The sequence below is a fragment of the Haliotis asinina genome, chromosome 7 (assembly GCF_037392515.1).
Source record: "Haliotis asinina isolate JCU_RB_2024 chromosome 7, JCU_Hal_asi_v2, whole genome shotgun sequence".
In the NCBI taxonomy this organism is placed as follows: Eukaryota; Metazoa; Mollusca; class Gastropoda; order Lepetellida; family Haliotidae; genus Haliotis; species Haliotis asinina.
The window spans coordinates 15,389,962-15,417,342 of record NC_090286.1 but is presented as its reverse complement, the minus strand read 5'-3'; the positions used below and the strand labels follow the sequence as shown (position 1 = coordinate 15,417,342).

The 27,381-nt window shown below is 40.0% G+C and overlaps 3 protein-coding genes across 3 annotated transcripts in view; 2 read left to right on the top strand and 1 right to left on the bottom strand.

Annotated features, from left to right (window-relative positions):
• LOC137290724 (ribonucleoprotein PTB-binding 1-like) overlaps positions 1-15,294 on the top strand; it is a 42,842-nt gene extending 27,548 nt beyond the window's left edge. Inside the window, exons 7-14 of the mRNA XM_067821821.1 lie at positions 6,064-6,144; positions 7,506-7,618; positions 8,201-8,257; positions 8,567-9,235; positions 9,386-9,436; positions 10,004-10,084; positions 11,118-11,249; positions 12,263-15,294. Coding sequence (XP_067677922.1) covers positions 6,064-6,144; positions 7,506-7,618; positions 8,201-8,257; positions 8,567-9,235; positions 9,386-9,436; positions 10,004-10,084; positions 11,118-11,249; positions 12,263-12,421 — 1,343 coding nt within the window. The 3' untranslated portion in view covers positions 12,422-15,294. The remainder of the gene's footprint in view (positions 1-6,063; positions 6,145-7,505; positions 7,619-8,200; positions 8,258-8,566; positions 9,236-9,385; positions 9,437-10,003; positions 10,085-11,117; positions 11,250-12,262) is intronic.
• An 87-nt stretch (positions 15,295-15,381) lies between these two features.
• Positions 15,382-16,146, top strand: LOC137291332 (GATA zinc finger domain-containing protein 15-like). Its single transcript, XM_067822636.1, has one exon. The coding sequence runs from the start codon at positions 15,382-15,384 to the stop codon at positions 16,144-16,146; it is 765 nt and encodes a 254-aa protein (XP_067678737.1).
• A 12-nt stretch (positions 16,147-16,158) lies between these two features.
• Positions 16,159-26,704, bottom strand: LOC137291483 (calponin-2-like). The gene is made up of 6 exons (XM_067822837.1): positions 26,625-26,704; positions 23,625-23,773; positions 22,762-22,828; positions 22,556-22,660; positions 21,083-21,115; positions 16,159-16,768 (listed from the first exon to the last, which is right to left on the bottom strand). The coding sequence occupies exons 1-6, from the start codon at positions 26,673-26,675 to the stop codon at positions 16,550-16,552; spliced, it is 624 nt and encodes a 207-aa protein (XP_067678938.1). The 5' UTR covers positions 26,676-26,704; the 3' UTR covers positions 16,159-16,549.
• Positions 26,705-27,381: the final 677 nt, after the last annotated feature.

Here is a 27,381-nt window from a genome sequence, read left to right as displayed (position 1 = left end):
TCTCACAACCTCATTCATTCTAGGCATAGGCACAGAACTTCATGCAGCCATTCAGCAACAGGTCTTCACGCACCAGTCACCATTTATGCAACCGTTGGTGCCTATCTCGAGGCATTCAGTCAGCAAATCAATCAGATTTTGTGACGAACATCACAAAACAAATTTTGCTTGCTATTTAACAAATCATCAGGCTCTGTGGTTTTGGAATATCGTATTCCAAACTTCACTCAAGATTAAGAGAATAAAGACTTTTCATTTAACGGGAATTGTTCCGAATATGAAGACAACTCTTACATCTATGAAGATCGCAAGTGCCTAGCCTGGATTGCCGTTAGTCTACTTATTACTTTGCTAACAAAGACTCATCTCCATTTTGAGAGTAAAGATATCGACACACTAACCATTCCCCACCCTTACCCCCAGATGATGCTGATCACAAGATCACAAGTTGCAGAAAATCTTTAATTGTCATTCACGAAGACCAGGAAGGCTCAAGGGCTGCACATTCAACAACAGGAAATTTCTGTTATGGAACTTGAGATTTCATGTGCAAAGTTCCAGAGGTTACTCATTTCTCAGTAACTTAAAGTCTAAGATGGATGGGGTTGAAAATTAGAATTAGCACTTGTATGTGCTGTTTCTAGAAGATCAGTTTTGGACTGTGCAGCTCATATTTTGTTTGTATGTCTATGTTGAATGAGGTGAAGAATCCTTAACCAGAAAAGGTAAAAATGCTTCTTCAACAAGCCTTATTTTGTCATAGTAGTCAACATTGAGACCAATATGCAATTAGAGCTGTGACGATATATCATAGTATCGATGATTATTGATGGTAAATGTATCGATACATTTTTTCGTATTGTGATGCATATTGTTGACCTAAAAGTTGTTAATTGTCACTAGAAATTGACACTTATATCAATACTTGTACTGTTACTTGATATCAAAATATACACTTCTGAGCTCCACATGGGTACAATGTGTGAAGCCCATTTTCTGGTGTCCCCTGCCGTGATATCGCTTGACTATTGCTAAAAGCGGCGTAAAACCAAACTCACTCACTCATACAATTCTGAGGAAAATAACTGAAGATAGCAAATCGTGATGCGTATCGAATCGTATCATGAATGTTCTGTATCGTGACACCTCTACATGCAGGTATCTCAGAAGACTACCACTAGCTTTGATCTTCATGTAGACACAATGAACAAAGAAGACTAGAACTCATTTTTCGTGAAGCCATTGGCAGCAATCAGAACCGGGTTCAAGAACCTTCTTTAAAGACTAGTCAACATTGACGCTGGTTCCGTGGTATCTCTAAAACTACCACAGTTTCTGTTGTACAAGACACTACTTCTGCAGTCTTCACGCAGAAGTAATGATAAAGCACACCCTCTATGAAAAGATATTTGTTTAGGTGTAAGCTGGTAAACAGCCAGCGTGAAGCTTTAGATCATCATGCAGGCCGCAATCCTATGCAGCTTCAGGTCTGCATTGCAGCCTCAGATCTTCAAACAGTCATCTCTCTTTGCAGAACCCCATTTCTCACCAAGAACAGTCATCTTATGGGGTATGGGGAGATTGCACACCAACTTGTCAAATATGGCCATTATCTGTGAGGGAAGAGTTACACCATATTGGAAAATTAGAATAGTTGAGAAGATCCCTTTGAGATGAAGATTCTAATAAAAACAGAGAAATTATGTCTCAACATTAAGAGAAGATCCTTCCTTAACTGCAATCCTCCAAGTATATGTTCCTTGGAAATATTTTGTCCAAATTGTCAGATGACCTCAACTCAGTTCTAGTCAAAAATGGTAAGAAATGAAACATTTGACTGGAAGACGGGAATGAAGCTCCTCTGTAGTGGTGTTGGAAGATTGCAGAAGTGGCACAATATCATACACATGCAATCAGTCAACCATCTATTGTGCCAAATATCATGGAGGTCAACCTGATAGTGCATCATTTTTGTCATACATTTTAGAGGGAATTGAATGGAGGTACACTGTTAGTTTGTCAAAACTCAGATGACCACACTGGTTCAGTATTCTGTATTATCATATGAAAACAATTTGTGTGCGTGAAGTTGGGACTATGTATTCAATAGAGTATGCAGACCTGATCTTCACGTATCAACAAATTCCCAGGGTTAAGAGCAAACTATCCTCAATATCTCCAGGGTATATGTTCCGATAAGTCTCCACTATACCCTGGACGCATCTACGGGTCGGCCCAATAATTTTATTACCTCCCTTTGCTGGCTCCGCATTCTCACAGTAGCCAATCAGCAAGGCCGCCGTTATAACCAAACTTGCCAGTGTTCAACAAAGGTAGCAGTTGCAACTGCGAAGATTTGCTTGCTGTGTGACTCACAATTTGGGGAAATCATACAGACAAATTTATAGGTCCGAAACCTTTTTAAAAACATGTACAAGAAATCCATCTACCTCTTTCAGAGAACCTCTGCATAATTTGTTTGCCAAGTTTAATCGGTTAGATAATTTAAAAAGTGAAAGTGAGTTGTGATTGGTTCACTCAAATTCCCAGCATAGACACCTGATTGGATAAAAGCCATCCAAGGGAGGTAATAAATTTATCAGGCTGAGCCGTAGATGCATCCAGGGTATAGTGGAGACTTATCGGAACGTATACCCTGGAGATATCGAGGATGAGAGCAAACCTGCTTTATGTGGAAATCTCAACAAGTGTCAGAGTCCTGACAGTGAGATGACTGGTAATCGTCAAGTGATTCATCACCATTTTAGATGACCATATGTGTTATTATTTAGATCAATGCATCACAGGAATCAACATTGCTGCAATGGAAGTAATGTGGCCATCCTTGAACAGATTGTCTGCTGAGGTAAGGAAATGACTCGACAACACTAGAAATGTCATCACCCCAGGCATGGTACCCATCGCGTATTTATTAAATTCATACTATGAGCTGCGACAACTGCTTTCTGTGAAGTGTGAGCCAGGCGTCATAGCAAGACAGCAATCACACTATAACATAATTGGGTCATGGCATTCTAGCCGTCATCAAAATTTTAGATTTCATACTTTAGACATAGACATAATTCTGAAGTGGTCTACTACCAGCCTTAAAATGAATCCAAGCTATCAGATGGTGAACATTGACTGTCATATCAGAAGATGCTATTGGTATGCATTATGATGTGGCTAGCATTAACCTGGGAAGGTCTTCACACATATACATCCCCTCCACAGGTGTTTATGCAAAGAGTCATAGAAACGCTTGCTCAAAGAAGGAACCTGAAAGAGACTTTTATGGCGCCTCACAGGCCATCAAAAACATGATCTCCAGATGTGATGGCGGAAACAGGAACACTGAGTCTAAAGCTTCCAAGCTGGCCAAACTTCCCTCTGCAAACTGAAGGTATTACAAACTGCCTTACCAGAAGAGAGAACTCAGCTTGAGCAACCATATCTGTACCTTTATCTCTGACAAGATATACCAGAAGTGTTCAATTTTAAATGGAAGCATTTGGACCAGTTTGTGTCGCCAAAGGGGGTTCTCTGCAAGTAAGGTCACTCATCCTCAAGTTGCAGAATACTTGTCCCATCTGAGAAGTACCAGATATCTCAATGGCACTACTTCACTTCTTTCCTCAGGATGAACATGGGAGTAAAATTCATCAAGATTCCTGAGCCACTCGCACTCCTGAGATTGCGAGGGTGAAGGATCAGCAGAAGAAATTCAAAGCACCAGCTTTGAACTTACACATAGTCTTCCAAAACCTTACTAGCGATGTGTATGAAGATGCAGAATTTGAGTTCCTTGCTCAGGAAACGCTCTTTCTCTTGGCACTAGCCACAGCAGCTAGAATGTCAGATTCATGCTATTAGTTTCTGTCGAACAAGATGTAAAACGGGTGAACATGCAGTCCATCTGGGTCATAGCAAAGAGCTAACTTCACATCCTTGTGCTTTTGTTGATACTTAGGACAAGACTTATTTTTGTGACCAATTAGAAACGTGAGGTGTTGTTTGTTTGAAGAGAACTTCCCAAAGAAGAAGGAAGTTCAGAAGGCTGACCAAACCATATATTGTTCAATGCTTCTACACAAGTCTCTTGAATGACGATCTCTTCCTGGAGGAAAGAAGATATTCTGAAAGATTTCAGGGCAGCAGAACTGGATTCACCAAGGACCTCCAAGTCACAGCTACAGCTTCCACCATAGTGCAGCACAGCAACTACTCAGTCACATCTATTATTGAGGGATGCTTCTGGAAGTTGAATACTGTCTTCACTAACCATTATCTCAGGTAGCTCACCACACAAGATGTTGCAGATGTACACCAGTTCGGTACCTTGCTTGTAGCGCAACAAATTAATGATAGAACAGTTGATAGTTCCATCAAGAAAACAGAGCTAGCCCTTAACCACACAGATTCGTTGAAGTCAGGTTTCTGTTCCATAACTAATGAGCTTCAGAGCTTGAGTTATACAACTGAATTAAATAGCCATTTATTTTTAACATATGGAGCAACCCAAACAGTAATTTAATTCCAGGTGCATTGTAAAATCTTATGATTTTTATTTATTTCTTTTTTAATATAACAAGGTGGTACCCCAATCATGTACATCAGGATTGAAGAGTTCCTAGGGGGTAAAATGATCCTAACTCATAGTTTCAACTCTCTCAAAAGTCCTCATTATTTTGGCAAAATCTCATTTGTCTTCAAAAATGGACAGAGTGAGAAGGTATTGCATGACCACAGGGTTACTGGTGTGCATGTGCAGTAGGAGGTGCTTTCAGGGGAGACATTTTTTCTGTTCTCAGGCAGAATGGGGAGGGAAGTGAATAATATGTGTCAGGATATAAGTATAAAATGACATTTTATCAAAAAATACCCAAAACCCAAATATTTTCCGATAAGGTGTATCTTCCTTCATTAAATCTGACTGATCCCAAAACCTGTACACTTATTTTTGGCTTCTGAATCCTTTGCATCTGCACGAGCTATACATGGAAATCCTTGTATGGTTTAACTTGTGATGCTATACTGACCGACAGGCAACTGTTTCTCTCCCTACTACATGTAGGTGAAGAGTGTGTTTCTTGTCAACAGCAGTAATTGCCATGTACACACTTTGTGTAATCATGTCACTACTCCTGTCACAAATGTCAAATTTCTTTGATCTTACCACATATGGTTCAAAGTCCATAAACCAAAACTACAAAGCAACATAGATTACCATTTCAACTCCTTTGAACCACATGGCCTTGTCAGCATGTGGGATATTTCCTGGGGGAGCTCCCACTGTCATTGTTGATCATGACCTCCCTAAGTAAATTAACATAGAGCAGGGATTGGGAAAGAGAACTTTGATAATGGGCCATTTTCAGGATCATTAGCCATTTTCTGAAATAGAATGGGCCACTGCCCCCTATATCAATAGTAAACTTCAAAATTATAATGGGCCATTTTAAATTCTAATGTGCAAAATGGCCCATGGCCCCTGCCTTTCCCAATCCCAGATAGTGTCAAACATTATTAAAGAGATTGTGGTTTATTGATCATTCATTTGATCAGGTTTTGACACTTGATACTAGTGCTGAACAATATAACCAGTTCAGATTTTGCCAAATATTATTTATGTTTATATTTTGTCTTGATTAAAAGTTTTTGTCAAAGCTTAATCAAGTACAGTGATTTTGTTGTGTTAACAGTCAAGCATTAACTCAATTATTATTAGTTTTTTGTTCACAAAAACTTCTTGCAATATATTGCAGTGCATATTGCTATATATGTTTTTGGATCACAATGTGAAAATTTTCTGCAGTACCCACCCTTACATGACACATGGCATGTATACTCTTGATTTCTCTATTGTTCAGTGGTGTTTGAATACATCTTTGATAGAAATTAGCATTGGGTTGAGTCAGTTTTGAAAGTTTACAGGTCTAAGGAGTGATGTTTATTTCATTTCAGTGTATTGACACTTTAGAAATCTGTGTGTTTTTGTTTCCGTTTGCATTTAAAGAATGTTGAAATGTATGAACAGTGTAACAGTTCCTTATGTTTCAACAGTGATCCCAACTTTTATGAAGTCACTTCATCAGCTTCACCAGACATACATCAACTCAGTGATGTCCCGCAATGCCAAGCCAGGTATGTATATTTTCTGTGTGGGGCTTCCTTGTGGACTTTGTGGTTTTGTTAAAAGCTGTTATGCAATTTATTTCTCAGCAAAAAGATGGGTAGGCCTCACTTACCACTGCCTAGTAGTTCATGAAACAGCATATCTGATTGCAAAACGGAGGAACTGATATCCAAATTTTATTTTCAGCTAGTCTAATGACTCAATAATAATTAAACTTAATAATTTTCCTATCTCCCATCTTCTACTCTCTCTCTCTCACTCTCTCATGATCAATAGCTGAGTGGAAATGAACTGCAAATGATGTTTTCGACCTGTCTTGTACCATTCACCAAACACACCCTGATGCTCCTCTAATTGGGTAGTACTGGCTGCAAGAAGGCAATGACTTCACTAAGGAGTCACATGATCGACAAGGGTGGGAACACCAAGCTGCCCAATTAAAGGAGGAGCAGGGGTATGTTCGATTGCTGTTTATATCCACTCAACTATAAATCATGAGAGAGAGAGAGTACAAGATGTAAGATAGGATGTGTAGTTATAATCTGACAATTTATCGTTAAAATCTTTCATTTTTTGCATTTTCATGCCAAAAAGGTTTACTTTGACTGAAATTTGTGCTAGTGATCCTTTCCAGAGCAGAACTCTAAAGCCATAACTAAGTGACATTTTCATGAAGTTTTTTTTTGCCATTTTGGGTTTATTGATGACTTTGTCTTATTTTTAAATTGTGTTTAACAGTGTACTATGAAATGAAGCAATGATTGACAAAATTCCAACGGATTGGTTTTTTTTACAATTAATAAACATTGTTTCCCACTTCTCTCATTATCCTCCCACTGCGCATTTAGTGCAAAGCAGGGGATATAGTATTAGGCTCCCTCCGTCCATACATACATGCATACAAATTGGAATATCTTAAGAACCGTTCACTAGATTCTTTTCATATTTGGTCTCAGTCAGGTTTGGTGACCTTGGCTTTCATTTCATGGTCACAAGGTCACTTTAACCTTTTACCCTTGAGATAGCTCAAGATCCATTCCCAGAATTTTCTTCATATTCACACCAAGTTTATTCTAGCGAAGGTGACGGGCCCAGTCAATTTTGGTGACTGTCACTTAATGTTCAAGGTCACAGAGATACTTTGAAGATTTCAGCTTGTTGCGGCGGTGGATTATGTCACTTTAGGGACAATGCTTGTTTATATACCTGCTAAATAATTGTGTTTTAAAAAGTCCCGATAACTATGGTCCAATGGAATTTCACAGGTTGCATACAAGACCATCACATTTTGTGTATCATGAGATACAAAGCTCAGAGATTTTATAGTACAATTGCATAATATTATGCAGGGTGATCATATTTGTTACAGGATTGCTTGGTCCTGCTCCATACCCACCCATGAGCCCAATTATGAACCCCAACATGCAGCTAGGACTTATCATCCTCATAGCCCTACGTATTCAGGCACAACAGCCACAGCAGGTATGATCTCATCCTCATTGCCCTATGTATGCAAGCACAACAACTACATAGTAACATGTATATAGGTACAACAGCAACATCAGGTATGATATCATCCTCATTGCTCTACGTATGCAAGCACAGCTACTACATAGTAACGTGTATACAGGTACAACAGCAACACCAGGTATGATATCATCCTCATTGTTCTATGTATGCAAGCACAACTACTACATAGTAACGTGTATACAGGTACACCAGCCACAGCAGGTATGATATCATCCTCACTGCTCTATGTATGCAAGTACAACAGCCATAGCAGGTATGATCTTATCTTAGCCCTACGTATGTTGGCTACATAGCACTATGTATACAGGTACACCAGCCACAGCCACATTTCCTGTGATGGTCTCAGTGGATAACAATGAGGCGATGTCACTAGAAGTTATTATCAGTTGATTTTAGTGACACATAATTCATAATGCCATGCATTGTAATTGAGGCTCATAGGATTTTTAAATTCTTTTTATTTTATTTTTTTTTTATATTTATTTATTTTTTTATAATATTTGTCTCAAAATGGTAAATTTGTCTTTGTAACAGTTCACAGGTCCCCTGGCAAGACAGCTGAATCTGCTCGGTCAACAAACTGATACTCAGGTATTTTCATTCTCTAACTGCATAGATTAACACTTGAACAGAAGATGTCCTTATTCTGATCTGCAAGAGGGATTCGGTGGGGTAGCCTAGCAGTTAAAGTACTCGCTGGTCATATCATATGGTCAGGAGTGATTCCCTGTGTTGTTAGAGTAAAAGGGCTAGTTCAGGTTTCCAATACCATAATATTCTTAAACAAGAGTTTGAATTCTTAATCATAAAGATATTGCAACATATGTATTGTATTATATTAGTATATAGATGTGAATATTGACTGATGACACTGAATGCATTCATTTTCTTTTATTTCAGAACAATTCTGTAGGCGGCAAGCCCTCACTTCTTGGAGACCCAATGATAGCGCGTGCCAATATGTTGTTGCAAAGTTTGTTAGTTCAGCTAAGACCACCTGTTGCCTCAACCGCACAAAATCCAACCATGCCCATTCAGACAGACTTGACATCAAGTGCAGATCCCAAAGATGTGCAGTTTTTCCAGAACAGTTTACAGAATGTGAAAAATCTTAACCTAAATCTGCTGATGAGTCTTGGTCAAGTAATGTTTTCAATGAATAGTAAGCAGAGTGAGGGAACTGATCAGCCTTCGCTCACAGCTCAACCTTCAAACAAGGGGAAAGAAGGATTGTTACCGAACCCCTGTCCTGTTGCCAGTTCCAGTATGAGAAATGGTCCCTTGGGAAAGTCAGTGAGCGGTAGTACATCTGATGGTAACAGCATGACACAGACTCTGCCTAGTGCACTTGCCCCTGGATTACTGAAGACGAGTAGCCATGACGCAGGAGTTAAGTCTTCGCTGCTGGGGGAACCACCATCTCGTCTACAAGGGTTGGGTTTAAAAGATTTTGGCAACATTCTGGGAACACATCTTTCAAAGTCTGTCTTCAGTCTTCCGAAGGGTGTTGGTGGGGATGCAGGTTTTTGGAGTGGAAATAGTGTCAACTTTGATGACTCGGGATATGTGGTGAGTGTTAAGTGTGTTGTTATGAGTAACTAGTGTTTTCTGACTTTTAGTCAGCTATGACCATCTTCAGATTGATAAAACTTGTGTCCTTGTCTTAGTTTATTCCCAATTTGAGTTTGTTTCCACTCCTGTATGTTATTTGCATTGTAGGAGCCCACTGAATATGGCCAACAGAAGCAGTTCTCAGAACACTACATACAGGTAACTTCACTCTCTATCATCACTTATTGTAAATGCCAAACATGTATCTTTGCAATAGCATATGAAGCCCATTTCTGATGACCCTGTCATGATATTGCTGGAACAATGCTATGATCAGTAACTGTTAAGTGTGCCCATAGCATCCCAATGCTATGACGACGCTGTAAGCTGATAGAATATGTTGTATGTGTGTGTATGTGTATGTCATACTATGTGTACAACACGAGTGCTTAAATGTTATATTGCCTGAGTGAGTACATGAGTGATATATGATTGTGTAAGACTGCAGATCATTTATATGTAATCCGGAGTCTGACTCTGATTGTGCTTTGCAAATCCACTAAATCAATGTGATTCTTGTTGGGAGCTTCTGATGAGCATAAGAGCCTTGGGGTGTGTTTGGGTGAGATGTTATTCTGTTCTAGGTAACACTGGCACTGGGGTTTCCACTACCACAGGAAATGTGATGAGATAAGCAATTAGTAGGAGTCAGGATAAATTTTAAATGGTATTTCTATCCTGAGAAATACATTTTTCTTACGTGACATGATTGTGTTGTTGATACAGCCTCTGTCTTCCGGCCCTCAGAGCAGCAGCAGTAATGGCAGCAATGGGTCCAGCCTCGTGCATGCCTTGGCCAACTACCAGGTAAGTCCTACATTAACTGTGCGTTTCCTCCCCAGGATGGGGAAATTCTCCCTACAGTCCTTTGTTAGCTTAGTGTTTCCTCTTCAGAATGGAGAAATGCTCCCTGCAGTTTTTCATTACCTTTGTGTTTCCTCCTCAGGATGGAGTGATGCTCCCTGCAGTCCTTTGTTACCTTTGTGTTTCCTACTCAGGATGGGGAGATTCCCCCTACAGTCCTTCGTGCGTTGTATGTTTCCTCCACAGGATTGAAAGATGCTCCCTGCAGTCCTCCATGGACTGTGTGTTTCCTCCACGGGTGATGCTCCCTGCAGTCCTCCATAGACTGTGTTTCCTCCTCAGGATGGGGTGATGCTCCCTGCAGTCCTCCATAGACTGTGTTTCCTCCTCAGGATGGAGAGATGCTCCCTGCAGTTTTTCATTACCTTTGTGTTTCCTCCTCAAGATGGGGTGATGCTCCCTGCAGTCCTTTGTTACCTTTGTGTTTCCTACTCAGGATGGGGAGATGCTCCTGACAGTCCTCTATAAGCATTGTGTTTCCTCCTCAGGATGGGGAGATGCAGACTGCAGTTCTTCATTAACATTGTGTTGCCTGTCGTATATCTTAGTGCCAGATTTGCGCTAGTAGTGACACCAAAGCTGTGAGCTTTTGATGCCTGCATACTTAACCACCTTTAGCCATGCCATGCCATGTTTGAACAGTGTTCACCCAAGCTGACGCACACTCAAGTGTTGTTTGAAACAAAGACCAATCAGTTCTGTCACTAGTTTTGTTTATTGGGAATATTTTCAATCCCATATATGCCTACCATGACATATTTGTGGTTTTGTGTGAGTCATATGAACTCCTGTTCATTGTAAGTGGACTGGGAGCAGACATAGCTATTTATTATACATACACGTTATATAAATATATATATTATACCCTTTGCTAGTAAATGTGGTGGTTAATACAGAAAAGACATGTTTGAAGTTGGATTGTGTCTTGCATTTCGGGCTTGTTGTGTCTGGCCTTAACTCGGTTTGTTGTTTTCAGGCTGCTACCAGCGCACACAGCAGCGACCCAACATCCATGAGCTACACAGGTTCTGGTGGCCTGCTTCCCACACCAGCAGGAACATCCTCTGCTTACACCCCCTCACCTCCAGTTCACCCTATCAAAGTGCCAGTATGTACTACTGTAAAATACTGGCAGAAATAAAAAAAAATGTTTTTTCATATTTATGTGTACAATTTATGTAGGTGGCAGAGATAGGGAACATACAAAAAGAACTTTCCTCAGGAGAGATTAGTACAGAAATGAGCAATATGGATGTTTCACCCAAACTGCTAGCAAACCTGTTGAAAGTGAATATGACCTGAAATGAAATGGGGTACTGGCAAATAGTTTATGTCCTGATACAACATAGTTCAAGTATCTTCTCTTGGTGCTATTTCCCATGAGCTCTCTTTTTTGTTTTTATTCCTCACAAAAGTAACACTTGATTGTGATTTAGCCATCATATATCCTCACTTCATGTGCTTTACTGGTTTGGGCAATTGTTATGTGATAGAAGGTTTTAGTGGAATATAACACTTGTGTTTTGTCCCGAGATAAAGCCAACTTGTTTACTAGGAATCTATCAGTAAGAACTAGGTGTGAAGCCAACTAGTTAATGAGGAATCTGTAAGAACTAGGTGTGAAGCCAACAAACAACAATGAAATGTGCTGTACTCTCAAGAAGAAATGATTGTGGAATCAGCTCCTGGTAGCACATCGCAGGTCTTTCTTTCTGAGTAAACTACAAGTCTAAATATAGAGCACACCACTGTCCCTAAACGAATGTCAAGAAGTAATATACATATGTTGAAATTTTGCACAACATTTAAGACCGACTCTTAACACTACATAAAATATGTATATTTATTTTTATGTGCTTTTTATTGTTGAAATAAGTATACTATCTGTAATGTCATTAATTATACTAATTGTTTGAAAATTAGAGCTGTATCGTAGTATTTATAATTGTGGTACTTCATCTGACGATAGATATATCATGATTCACTTACCTGAAGATCAAACAGAATGGTATCATTCCAAGATGTCATGTTATATTGTGAAATTTCTGTATCCTCACACATCTATTGAAAAAGCACTGTAAGTGTGGAAATAATAAACTTTTGATTTCTCTTTTTTTTCAGAGCACACCAGTTGGTCAAAAGCGAAGTTATAGTTCTCTCTTACCAAAACCAGAACCCAGCCCAGAAGGCGAATATATCATAGGGCAGCATTCACAAGGCATTGGGGGACATTATGCTGACTCCTATCGCAAACGTCAGAAATTGGATCAGCGCTACTGAGTCTAAGTTTGTACTCAGACTAATTTGCTGACAGTCAGACAGGGAATATGGACAAAGTGAGGACTGTTGTATCTCCTCATCATCACCTGTTTCACATTGGATGCTGTGTGTCTTTGGAGTCTGCACAGCAGTTTTCAATATGATCTGGATGAACATTCTTAATGGCCATATACCCAGCTACATGAAATCTGAATGTACAGTGTCATATAGAAATACTGTCTATGGCAAACTGAAGTTATGTCCATAATCACCAAAGAAAAATGGCTGAACCATATAATGATATGCACACTTGAAACAGTAAATTGTCACATACACTTTATGTACAGTATTACATAAAATTGTTTTAGGATCATTTGGGGATGCATTTAATATTGTGATACCAAAGACTGATTACTGTGCAGGCTAGCTATTCTCAAAACGTTCGTAGCCCTATGAAGTTCTTAAGCCTATTCTTAACACATTGGCTATGACCAAAGTTAAGAATTCTTAGGGCTACAAACATTTCGAGAATAAGGGCTCTGATCTGTAAGTTACACATAGTCAGATAGTTGGAGTTGTGTGCTCTGCATCAGTGTTTGATATTGCACCATGCTGGAATGCTGTAGTATCACTTGAATACTGTTGCTCCCTTAGTCCCTCTACGTTAGTTGTTCTCTTGTGTGACTCAATATAAGTGGGTGCATTCAGTTAAAGTGTTTAATGCCTGCGGGGTGGTGTAATATGCATATCAATGGAATAAATTAACTGGCCAGTCATCTTGCCCTTAGAGTTGTGAATCTTTATTCAGGGCAGATGGCTAATTAATAATGTTAATATTCCAATAAAGATATTCCAGATTAGGTTGTCAACTCAGTTTGATATGACCCATTGCATTGATGTGTGTGTCTGGGACCTCTACTGATTCTTCTTTCAGGGTTCTGCTATAATTATGGACATGTTCAATTTGATATAGAAAGCAAGTCCGAACTGTTTTGTATGGCTACTTCATTCTATTTATTTCTGTGCTGTCAGTACAACAAGCAGTTGTCTCTCCAGCCTGAGATGCGAGATGTAGTAGTTGACCACACATTCCACGGATAAAACAGTTACGTGAACTGGACATATTTGTTCTGAATAAATCCAAAAATGTGTTATTGTGATGTCACAATGTAACTGACTGATATTAATGGTGGCATATTATTTAATTGTCAAAGGCCAGACTAATTTTGTTTCTTGCTTTATGGATTTTTTCCACAGAAACCTGAAAGCAGGAGGCCAAAAAAACCCAAAAATATTATCACCAATCAAAGCAATATTCCTTGTAAATACTTAAAGTATTTTACTTGTAGCAGTTTATGAAGTGTATATGGGGGAAAAAAAGACAGAATTAAAGAAAACGTTTACGCTTTTGGCCAATAACAACATTAGGGTTGTATTTTTTGTGCATCGAAAATAATGTTTTTCCCTTTATTCTTGAAAAAATACGACCGATGGATCTGTTAACAAGAAATATAATTAGTCTGGCCTCCTGATGAAATGTCATCACGCATCATTTCTGCTTCTTGTTTTTATATATTAGCATGTTTTATATGATGCTTTCTCAGACAGACATTTTGTTCAAGCCTTCACATCTCAGCGACTCTTATAGTAGTCTCAAATTCACCAAATAGAGGAACTTGTACAGGCAATTCACTTAAGATTAGTTAAGACTTTCTGAATGAAGATTGCTTGATATCAACATCAGCTCACTCCTGTGAGATGTAGAGTTGCTTTATTTTAAATTCATTGGGAGAAGTATAATAGCTTCATATACAGCACTGTTTACTGTGTTTCGCATGTATAGTGATTGAGTGAGTTTCACCTTCATCTTTAGAGCAAACCAGTGAACATTCACAGTATTCAAGCCCATCACTTGTCATCTGTACATATGTGATGAGACCTGTCCACATGCTGCTAGTTGGAAAGAAACTACCACAGTTAATACATTCAGTATTTCTTAACCTGACACCATTGTATAGCTTGTATATTCCATCTTGTTATTATCCTACGGCTTCTTACTCATAATGTGTATCTAAAATCATTATGTGTGTGCGTACATTTTCTGTCTGTACACAACTTGACAGAAGTACATAGTCTGCACTAGGCAGAATATGCCATAACCCTCTCGTTATGTAGGTAAGGTAACCTACATTGATGAGACTTTCAGAGACACAAACGACTAAATAATAAATTATTATTGGATTTATTGTGGCACCACAAGTAGGCTACAAATTGTTTATGCTTTTTATTAATATCACATTCCTACATTCACATATATAATGAAAGTCATCTCATGCTGTGACCTATGGAACAATGTCCAAAGCTGTTGTTCTTGTGTGTTACCTGTGGAGGTACACAGGAACATCTTTATCCTCATGTCACTCATGAAGGATTTGTAGTACATGGTTGAGTGCAGGCAGTGCATGGATTTGTTTTGATACATTAACACAGCATCAGATCCCTATATTTAGACTGTTTTCTTTCCCCTTGTCAGCAAACAGTTGCAGTTACTGTTAGAAGCCACCTCTGTTTTATACTTCTACAATTATGTCTTTAACATATTTAATTCACTTTTTGTTTTGTGTGACCAGACGATCTCTATGCAGTGGTCTGACAGCTGGCTGTATGATTTGATGAATATGGTGTTGTATGTGTAAGTAGTTGTGAATGTAGACAAGTGTGAGAAAGTATTTGTACAGTACCATCTTTCTGCTGTTCTGTAGCCTGTTTTCCTCTTTCTCTGCTCTGTATCCTGTCTTATTTCATCTGTCTCTAAAACTTCTGTACTCTATGCCAGTTTGTTGCTCCAGTCATTGACAAGCATTTGCAATTGTAAAATAAATGTTCAGTCAGTATATTTGTTGTATTAATTTGGTGAATGTAAGCTCATAGCTTATGGTATGTTATATGACAGACTGTGGGCACACAATGTAAACCACAACATGAGACTGAAGGCATGCAATGCAAACCACTACCTAAGACAGCAGGCATACAGTTTAAATGACAGCATGAAACTGCATGCATACAATGTAAACCACAACCTGAGACAGCAGATATACAATGTAAACCACAATGTGAGACTGGAGGCATGCAATGCAAATCACTACCTGAGACAGCAGGCATACAATGTAAACCACAATGTGATACTGAAGGCATGCTATGCAAATCACTACCTGAGACAGCAGGCATACAATGTAAACCACAACGTGAGACTGAAGGCATGCAATGCAAATCACTATCTGAGACAGCAGGCATACAGTTTAAATGACAGCATGAAACTGCATGCATACAATGTAAACCATTACCTGAGACAGCAGGCATACAGTTTAAATGACAGCATGAAACTGCATGCGTACAATGTAAACCATTACCTGAGACAGCAGATATACAATGTAAACCACAACCTGAGACAGCAGGCATACAATGTAAACCACAACATGAGACGGAAGGCATGCAATGCAAATCACTACCTGAGACAGCAGGCATACAATGTAAACCACAACGTAAGACAGCAGGTATACAGTGTAAACCACTACCTGAAACAGCAGTTATACAATGTAAGCCACTGCCCGAGACAGCAGGCATACAATGTAAACCACAACCTGAAACAGCAGGCATGCAATGTAAACCACTATCTGAGACAGCGGGCATACAGTTTCAGTCCTTGTCCCCGCTCACACCCTTTATCTATAGTGTTTAACAGATAATTGTAACTAAAGTACTAGTATAGTATTTTATTTAAAAATATGTATTTTAACAAATATTGAATGTCACATCAGGTCAGTGCTTGTTGCTGATTTTGGTTAAGGAAGATAATATGGCTAAGCTACAAAATGACTGAAATTAAGCAGTGAAGCATAATATCCATGTCACACAAACTTTTATCATGTGTTCTTTAGATGGCATTGTGTTGGCGGGGGGAGGGGGGGGGGTTCACATTTGGTCTTGTTCATTAGCTTGTAGACAATTAGATGGACACTGGCTAACTATGAAGGGACTGGGGGCATTCACACTTGCTGCCTGTAAGGTTTACACACTCCGTCAGTGACATCTGAACAGACACAAGGAAGTCGATTGTCATTCAGATACTGTAATCCCAGTTGTAGGTGGTCACAGTGGGGGCTGGCTCTCTGTGGGAGAGCTTGGAGAAAGGATCTGCCGAGCCAGTCCATAGGGCGTCATGCCTGCTTGAGAAGCCACCTTGTTACTCCCATACTGGAGACCTATGACCCGGTTTGATTCAGCTATCTGATCTTCAGTGAATTTACGTTCATTCTTGTCGGCTAACTTCACACCAAACTGGGAGCATTCAAAACCATTCTTCCGAGCCTGAAGTTATAGTATGATATGTTACACATCCGTAAACGCAATCCAGTTGAACTTTACATTGTATATGATCAGACCCCCCTAAACAATTGAAGGAATTACATCTCAAATGTAAACAGACGCAGCCCACTCGCGAAACAATTGCAGTGACATCGGTAGTTTACCGGTAATAACATAAACACAACACCTCTATATAGGAAGCAATGTCGGTGATACTTGAAAAAATGCTCGGCCATCTTCGGAGATTTCTCGGCTCCGTTCAGTGATTTGTCGGTCGCGTCCTCAAACTCGCACATCAAAACATGACGGAGCACCTGTCTCGGTAAGTTTTGTCTTTAGTTTCTACTGTTTCCATTTTTATAATTTTCCATCTTTGACCACCTGTGTTCGTACGGAAACAACAACGAGGGGCATGATAATGACGCTCTTCTATAGCTAGTCTATAGCTCCGACAACACCGCATACGTCAATGCATTCAACAAGGGGGGTCAATGATGGATAATTAGAAAAATGAAATCAGTAGAAACTAAGAACAAAACTCACCGAAACTCACCTTCAATTACTCAGGGGGGCCCGATGATTAAATGGTCCCAAAGTGACATGCAATATTAGCTAACCCCCTCGCACAACTGGGGAGAGTGTGTAAGTGGAACCTACATGACAAGACATAACTCTTATGAAGATGTCCCTGTAACACTTGAGCTATATCCTGAAACTTGTTTCTGATTCACAGGCTTAAACAGGAATAAAAATTTATAACATCTGTATGTTGTGTTGTTACATTCTAGTGGTCTTCCTAATTGCTTCTCCAAAGGAGTTGTCTCCCCTAACAGGCTCAGGAAACTTCATTAATTTCCTATGATGCTCTCTATGACATGTGCTGTTTTGTTCTCTGAAAAAATTATGAAATTTGCAAAGCTGATCTTATGGTACAATGAGTCTACAAGCGAGAAATATATTATGTATTCAAATGAGGCTGCTCTATGTTGTAGAAAACGCTTATGTTCGACCACATCCCTCATGATAACTGCTGGGAGTGCTACCTTATCCCAGATGAGGAATTAAACTGTCAGAGGCGCCGGCCGACTCGAAGCAGCATTGCTTCCTCCCTGTCAGCTAGATCTAAGCATAACTTGATAGTGTCGAGGTTCGTCTCCTGTCATCCAGGAGACTGCCTGGCCGTCATTAATGATTTGTCAGACTGACAATGCTTGCAGAGAGATAGAAATTTCCACCTTTCTTTCCCAAGGTGTTGATTTCACCTACCAGGACCAGGCTCACGGCATGGACCACACCATCAGTCAGGACAAGTCCCGTCACATATCTCCATTAAAGAGAGAAGGCTATGAGATCTTAATGATCCGCACCATATCTCATACCCAGAAGATGTTGCTTCCCACAACAGAGACGGATGCTGCAGAGGACCCATCCTCAGTGAAGCTGGAGATCTCAGCTGATATGACCCAGATATTGCACGATTATTTAGCATCTCCTAAGATGCTCAAGCTCTATTGAAGTCTGTGCATTTTACCCTCCTTCGCAGGCTTCACCTCCGTTGGTTGACCTCCCCAGAAATTCGCCACATGCTCTGTACTTTCAACTGTTAGAAAATCATTTGTTCAACGGGGAGAGTGAAGAAGCTTTAGAAGTACTCAAGTCAGTAAAGGACAGGAAGTTTCACTGGGTCAGCTCTTACGCGTCCTCTCTCCTCACAGCACTTAAAAAATGCCAGGAGCCTCGACAGGAACAGGCTCCAAATCACTAAAGAATAAGGGGTGTCCACCGCCGACACGACTCCTCGGTTATTCCAAAGCATTAGTCTAGAGGATTCAACAAGACCTTCCATCACGGATGTTCGGCAAGGCAGGCCCTACTTCCAATTACCACTATGTATCAGAGACTAATGCCTGGGTTTCCAATAAAGGTGTTCCAGGGTCCAGTTGGCACTTGTCAATCACCATTCACCTGGAAGGTCATTACCAATAGATCCACAAGGTCACCAAAGAGGGATCCAGTCTTCAGTTCCCCAAGAAACCACATTTGAAGGCATGCCCAATGGTTCCTGGATATCACCTTCACTAGCCCTAATATATACTGTTTTAAGGTCAAAATTGTATCCATGATAAATACTGTAGTACAGATCACTGACATTGGAGTTGCTATTTCTAGAGGTAAGATTAATACCCAATCGTCGGGAAAGGAGAATATGTCAGTAGTGGAATAAAATAGATTTATCAAGGACGATTCACTAATGGGAGTTAATGGAATTTTCCCGATCACGAGGCATACGTGAGACCATGGAATGATGTAACTTTTAACAAATCAGAGTGATTGAATATGGTCATGCAGTGTGGGCGCATATTACAGATTTGGCAGAACGTTCGAACTCTAGGATTGTACATTTCCATAGTTGGGACATGACTTGGTCCATCCTGTCCAGGCCACGATATTGTGTAATGAAGAAAAGGATGAGTAAACCTATGTGAGTATAGAACCTTGTGTTGAGTGATTCCTGGTATGCCAGACAACCAGTACATGAATGCTATGTGTTAGTTAGGAGTCCCGGTCGTTAAACCACTCATTCCTAGATGTAGCAGCCCGGACGGACCAAGCGAGTATGCAACCAGAGCTACATCACCCCCGACAAGTCAGAACGGCCATCGTAACAGGTAATAGAGTTACTCACACCAAAATCGCCAGTTACGACACTACACTTCGGAATGTCAAAAGCTCCGTGGCATATTACGTTGATAACAACCCAGTGCGTGCATAACTCCATCTGCAACGAGTCAGAGTTCATGGATTTCCTGTAATCAAACGTCAATGGAGACCGAAATAGGCAGAATCCCTCCACTTTCTGAGAAAATGGATGTCAGTCTTGGGAGCGCTTACATATAGTAACGGAAAAATCTAACTTTGCATAACATAAAATTGCATCAAATAAAAGTTGATTGAAAAGTTATTTAAAAAAACCGCTAAATTAAACATCCAGAAAACAGTTTGCATGGGATTCAATATACATATCTCACTTTTTGCATGCTTTCTGACACCTGAAGTTCACACACCTGATACTGAAAATTGAAGAAACGTTCACTCTCCGAGAACGTCTGCATCACACATATCATCAGAATTAGATGAATCATCATAACGGCCAACATAAACACATACAGGCCTAGTGTTTAAGGTCCTTGCTAATTGGTGATCCCCGCCAATGTTATACAGGGGACGCCAATCAAGATGACATCAACACATCGCCATATCTTCACGGATGCCTCTCTCACAGGCTGGGGAGCCCATCTAGAGGACATGGCTGCATCTGGGGTCTAAAAGCATCAGTCCATATCAACATGCTGGACATGAGAGCAGTAGTGTTAGCTACCAGGCATTGATACTCCAGAACACCATAACACAGTCAACACAGCAGTAGTCGCATACATCAACAAATTTGGAAGGCTAACTTTACAAGTTAGTGGACAGTCTACAGTGCACCATCTCGGTTCCAAGCATATCTCAGGGAAGGTCAACAGTCTTACGCCCAAACAAGATTTTGACACCAGTATGGAGTATTCCTGTGACAGATACTCAGCTTTGTGTGGGGTACTCTGGGGACAAGCCTATGTGGGCTTCGGCAAGTGTTAGATGGACGTATTCGTAAGAATTCAAAAATATTATCAGCAATGATAATAATTCTTAGAATACTACTTACCAGCTAATAACACTTCAGGTAAAGGTCCGCCCATCCTTATTCCTGAATCCCAAACCTTTCACACAAGCAATCCCATGAAGTCCCTAAGCCTGTCAGGGGAGACAACCCCTTCTGAGAAGCCCTTGGAAAGACCACTACGAAGCAGCAACACAACATACGGATCGTTTAGAAATGTTATTCACATTAAACCTGAATGATAGGAAATTTCAGGATATATGACAATAAGGATAATACTACAGACTTTGAGTATGAGAGCTCACAATTAGCATTAGCTGAAGCACACCCTGTTTAGCTTGTTAAATTTTGTTTGAATGGCATTTGAAAGCTTTTGACAACCTTAATCTAGTCAAGGTAGAGCTCCTAACAGTGGTATGTGTGAATAGAAAATATCCCTTAAGCTGATGTAGCAATTTAAGATTCTCTTCTTTTACCATGGAAAGCTGGTTTATAATGATATCATTAATATGACAGACTATAAACGAAGACTTCTGATATTCACGATTTTGGATACAGATGTCACAACAAATGCAAATTGAAAACCCGCTGATTTTATCAACCACTTCTTACATAAATTTGCATTTACTCTCTTTATTCCTTTCCAGGTTACTTACCAAAGACCCAAGAGCATGAATACAGTTGACAACCTGGAACACAACACAAATTTCAGTCAACACAACATCCTTTGGAGAATATGCTTTGTTATACAGTTTCCACAAAGTTGTACACATTTCATACTGGTCTGTCATGTACAGTGATATAATCAGATTCAATGGTTCAGCAACAACCAATGCCTTGATGCCAGATGGTGTGTTTGGTATCAAGGGACACTAGTGCAGTAAGCTGTTATGCTTATTGCCAAGGTCAGTCATTTGGGGAGTGGTTGAAAAAACCTTGATTTAACCATGAAGGAATCGTTTGTTGGTGTAAAACATGCAAACATGACACTACCAATTGCATAACGATTTCCAGACAATGACTCAGATTCTCAGATGGCCCCATATTTGTGGTTATGGAAGATTTTCATTGGATTCAGACTGCATGCATGCAAAATTGTGTAAAAACACTTTTGGTCCATTTTCATGCTTTGCCACGAGGCTATTAAGTAAACCAGGAAACCCAGGAAATTGAAACCTTCTCCGTGCAATACGATGCAAAAGGCCTTGCCCTTTTTGAGGCGACAGCATTTGATGTGTCCAGTGGTTTGCCTTATAGCCTGACTTTTAGGGAGGTCAAGAATTAGCCATGGTTTCAAATCGCTTGACAAAACTGGCTGGGTGTGCTTCAAGATGACGCAAGAAATGATAATTCTGAAGCTTTCCTGTTTAGAAACATTAGAGCTCACTATGCTGGAATAACTGGGATGCAATATTCATTGCTCAGAATTTTCTAAACCATCTCATGACAGCATATTCATTCCTCAGAATTTTCGAAACCATCTCATGACAGCATATTCATTCCTCAGAATTTTCGAAACCATCTCATGAGAGAGAACTACATCTTATTTACTGTATGACATGTGGTGAGTCGTGCATATCCATATTCACTTCATTGTGTGTGTAGGTCGTCTACCCGATCTAGGATCTTCTTAAAGGCTCTTGAACTCAGCATCCCATATCATAGTGGCAAATGAAGAAGCCCCCATACCCTGAAGTTGATATGTCTTCGTTAATGGCTGGAGTTTGAGATACCTGGTGACAGCTCGGTAGTAAAGTTTTACCATTTCCTCCCACAGGGAATACTTAGTCTATTTACATAAATATACTCCGCGTTTATCTGTTTTGGTTCTATTGCACCCTGTCAAAGATGAAAGTAGTATGTTTATCATGGATAGATTGTCAAGAATCTTTCAGCCACCCCTTGTATACTCTTAGCTTGGTTTTTGAACCGTCATGTAAAATCATAGCTTAAGTTCAACAGGAACATAAAAGCATAACAACATAATGTCAGATAATAGTATTACTGCTTCGTAAATGAGGCCATCGCAGCTTGATTACTGATAACAGTACAGATATGCTTCTGCAGCAGCATAGCCAGCATCCTGTGTAGATGTTTGTGCTAGTGTAATAGACGTGGGTACTACTCACGGTGTACATGGCCTTCACCTCGTACAGGTCCCCAGTCTGGAATATGTCAAGGTTGTTCATCCCATACTTGCTGCATGCTGCTGTGAACATATCCAGATTCTCCATCTAGCATAAAAATATGGTGTTACTTCTTCGAATAATGTACAACGAATGCAAATCAAACGCATATTGATGACTGCTAGATATATGTGGATTCAAAGCATTACCTGTTGAAATGGAGCCATTGATTTGTGGATCTTCGGTATGGACTTTGGTTGTATCTTGTTCATTAATCTGAAACAGAGAGAGTCCTAGTGTGAAGGTACGAACTTATGTAACAGAGCCAATTGAAACACTAGATAGATGTATGCCAAACAGACAGATTTATATTTGATCATTTAAACATTTGCAGAAGAAAGACTAAAATCAGCCCGTAAGAAAGTGTTATTCTAATGCTTCAGTTTGAGATAATATTTACCCAAAGCTGAAAATCACCTTGATTGTTGGATGTGTTCATAAATGTCCCGTGGGTAATTCAGGTCATCAATGTTCCATTGTTTCAAGATATAGTTCTGTACTTGGTCAAATCCTTGGAACAGGCCGGTACGTGCCCGGGCCTTTACATTCGACTGATAATTGCTTTTAGTTGACCAAAGGTTTCAAAATATCTTAATACGCCGTCATCTGCTTAAAGCGCTCATAAGGTTTCAACACACAACAGTGATAAGTGATAGGCCTGGGAAAGTAGCTTAACGTGGTAAAATATGTTTTTGTCGTATAATGTCGAGTTTCACACAGACAATCAAAACAAATCTTTTCTCTTTAATACTTGGCGTTTATTTACCATCTTAAAGAGGTTACAAGAGTTGTTCTATCGTCAGTGCTCACACCGGGTTCCAGGCCCCTGTGAACTAATCCTGTCAACCTGGGCTTGCCACAGAGCTAAATCTAAATCGTGCTACCAGCAGATTAAATCTATGTGGAAACGCAGAATTTTTATCTACTAGATATTTGTATATCATATCCCTACCAAGTATAGGTTTAATGCAAAAAGAACGATATTCAAGGGACTGGAGCCCAAACCACTTACTCACATAAGGCGACTCCATCTTTTAGAACGGCGGCGACATCACGCTCATTTCGGAATTCTCCTGATGCTGGCTGCAGAGTTCTACCTGTCACCTGCTCAATCCACGCTATGCCTTCTTTAGCCTTGTCCAGGTCAAACTTCTCCCTCGTCTAGTTATAGCGGAAACAGACACAATCACAATTATAGTCACAGTTTTAGTCATCATTCTGTAATTCAGTTTCTCTTTTGTTTTACGAATATTTGACTTGGCAAATGTGTACACAGGCTTTAAGGTCTTTTGACCATCGGTGTGATCCATCAGCTGACCCTGCGGGATTAGTACAACTACCGCAAGTGTGCGTTAAGGTATGGCTACACCTACCTGTCTTTTGTTGCTGCTGACATTAATACATGTTCATCTTAATCATACGTCCATTTATGTATCATTCACAATTAACTCTGTTTTAACAAACGGCTTAAGCCCACATGTAGTTCAGTATGTACATTCTAAAAGTAAGTTGTTATAGAAGGCAAGTCACATTGTACGTGCCAAGCTCGTTGAATTACCCCTAATACTATACTTGCCAATCACCAGATAAACTGTTAGCGGAGGGTTAGCCTTTCTATAAACAGATTCGTACTGTGCAATAGTGAGTGTGTTGAACTTGACATCAGCCCCTAAGACTCAGAGTATTCCAGTTACAAACGATGTATCGGTTTATGTCAGGACGGATAGCCCAAAGTGCAGGTCTCACACCTACAAGACTTTGGTGAAAACCACTACCTCCTCTAGGTGAGTAGAGGCAAAGTAAATACGGAACCGTCGTGTTTGACAGAGACAATGGTCAAACATGCCCCGTCAAGTGTGGTAGAGACAATGGAAGAACACGGAGCCGTCGAGTCCGGTAGAGACAATGGACAAACACATCCGCGTATAGTGTGGTAGAGATAGTTGGCAAACACGCCCTGTCAAGTGTGGTAGAGATAGTTGGCAAACACAGCCTCCACAAGTGTGGTAAAGACAATGGGCAATCACGTAGCGGTCGAGTGTGGTAGAAATTGTTGGTAAACACGGGTTCGCCAAGTGTAGTAGAGACAAAGGACAGACACATCGGCGTGAGTGAGGTAGAGACAACGGACAAACACACCCCGTCAAGTGTGGTAGAGATAGTTGACAAACACAGACCCGTCAAGTGTGGTAGAGACAATGGACAAACACGCCCCGTCATGTGTGGTAGAGATAGTTTACAAACACAGATCCTTCAAGTGTGGTAGAGACAATGGACAAACACGGAACCGTTGAGAAATATAGTAGACTGTATAGAAGGAAAGACAAACATGACATATCGTAGACTGTAGAGGAGATACAAACAAGAAATATCGTATATGGTAGAGAAGGAGAGACAAACAAGAACTACCGTATACTGTAGGGAAGGAGAGACAAACAAGAACTACCGTATACTGTAGGGAAGGAGAGACAAACAAGAACTACCGTATACTGTAGGGAAGGAGAGACAAACAAGGAGTATCGTGGACTATAGAGAAAGCGAGACTAGCTATTTTGTGGTCTCTGGTGAGACAAACGAGGACTGTTGTAGACAAATGTTCTTCAGATACACACTAGATTGATTATTGAAGATATTTGTTAATGGAAAGAGAGATAAATACACATGGTACATCGTAGGTTGCAGAAACACGATAGACAAGCTTTAAGGTATAGCCGATATTCCAGAATTACAGAAAGGACTATTAGCCAAACACACATGTCGTCTGTATACAAGAAACTACAGGATCGGTAGTGTAAAGATTCAGCAAAGCGTGGGACCTCGTAATTTCTCCTAGATGTGCAAAAAAGAGAGAAACTTCTGAATGTATTAGATGAATTAGTCGAACAGGCACTGCGTGTATTCATGTAACTCGTTCTTCAATTTTACGTCATGATGTGTTTATCCTTTGGGGCCTTTATGATGAACCTTAAACCTTAAATATTTCAATAACAACGCAATGCTTATGGTAGCTTAAGATGCCCATTCTTTATACACACGAATGCAGCCCCCATGACAGATTGATATATCAAATGCATCGGCCCTACGAAGCATTACTCTAACAGCAACTGACATTGAGAGTGCACAACATATATGACCCCCTTCTAAAGTCACTTGACTTGTTCAATACGTTCCTTAACAAGCACATCGTGATTTGCAATGTTTATCGTGCAAAAGGCGACACTCGCCTATATGTAAGGTCGTATTACGAAAAGCTCGGACCAGAAGCTCATTTATTCCTGTAGGTTCTGTTTCACCTGCCAACGGGGCGACATTCATGTGGAGAAGCCTATCAGACAGGCGATCTCAGTGTGCGGGTGCTCGCTTGACTACCAGCTCTGCGTTAACTTCTATAGGCACAATACCAGGGCCGTAGTTAACATTTTATAATAAGGTGGGGCGGGGTTGGTGTGAGGGGACTATCAATGTTAAAGGAGTGTTATGTTAATACGTAGTTGCATAAAAGGTAATCTGTAACCCCCATCCCCCTCCACGGGTATGTCTACGGCCCTGACTTTTCTCTACCACTAAAGCTGTAAAAGTTCTTTAGTTACTGAATTGTAGGTACAGTATCACTGACGCCATAGCCTTTCACATTATTTTGAAGCACAATATACTTAGGGTGAGCATACTAATTTTCTTATTAGCATCTAAAACATTTAAGTTAGTATTTTAAAAAGATAATCGTAACTTATATCAACATATACTAATTTATATTTTAGTTTCACATTGCTAATTTCTGGGAACTCGTGCTGGTTTGCTATCCTATAACAGATTGTAAAATGATATCCTTCGTACAGCAATATCTAAAAATGTGAAACAGTACGCACCAGTGCATACCATACTAACAGTGACATTTGACTTTGGAGGTACTTAAGACGTCTGTGCGGCCCTTAAACAGACCGTAATTTGAGCAAAATGGTATGACATTTTAAATAGATGGAACATATTATTCTGTAAATGTTGAAAAGTTTACCTTTTTTTGGCAGTCTAGACTTAGCCCATATGAAGGTCCCCGGTATGCCATACTCAGCTGCTAGATGTTAATGGGTCCAGATAATGTCGCAGGGTACCCGCTGCTTAGGTTTCTCAGCTGGCCAATGGGAACCGCGCTTTGTTTTTGACGAATGGGCGATGACCTCTCATTCAGTTGCTGTGGCGCCATATTCAGAAGGCTCCTTTCAATAGCAACTTTCGACACGCGTTTTATTCAACTTTCGTACATTACAAGGTATTTGTCTGCGACTAAGTGTATGGCCAAATGACTCATGATGAAATACTATACATCTGAAAAGACTTGCCAGAGCATATTTTAATAGAATCCACCAACGTTCACTTTCTCACATCCTCGATATCTCCAGGGTCTACGTTCCGAAAAGTCTCCACTATACCCCTATAGTGGAGACTTTTCGGAACGTAGACCCTGGAGATATCGAGGATGACTTTCTCAAGGTAAAGTTCCAACTAACACAGTGAATGTCAATATAATATTTTCATATCAACAGACAAGCATCGTATACTACTGTATTTCAAATGGTCAACTTGATTTCAAATACAACAATGATTACATTTCAGATAATTTCAGTTTTCACAGTGCCATTGGGAAACATAAGAGATCAGTGATACGGTTGATATATTTCAGAAATGTATTGTTCTTGCTTTCACACCAATATTTGCAAGATCAGTGATATATTTCAATTTACTTCAATCGAGGGTGAGCGAGTATGGTTTAA

Bases quoted from the DNA above. Each gene is read 5' to 3' on its own strand.
- LOC137291332 (XM_067822636.1), top strand. From the start codon at position 15,382: ATGAGACTGAAGGCATGCAATGCAAACCACTACCTAAGACAGCAGGCA.
- LOC137291483 (XM_067822837.1), bottom strand. From the start codon at position 26,675: ATGGCATACCGGGGACCTTCATATGGGCTAAGTCTAGACTGCCAAAAA. The intron at 22,829-23,624 runs GTAAGTGGTTTG...TCTCTGTTTCAG, and splicing joins GATGGAGTCGCCTTATGTGA to ATTAATGAACAAGATACAAC. The intron at 16,769-21,082 runs GTAAGTAACCTG...CTATAACTTCAG, and splicing joins TTCATGCTCTTGGGTCTTTG to GCTCGGAAGAATGGTTTTGA.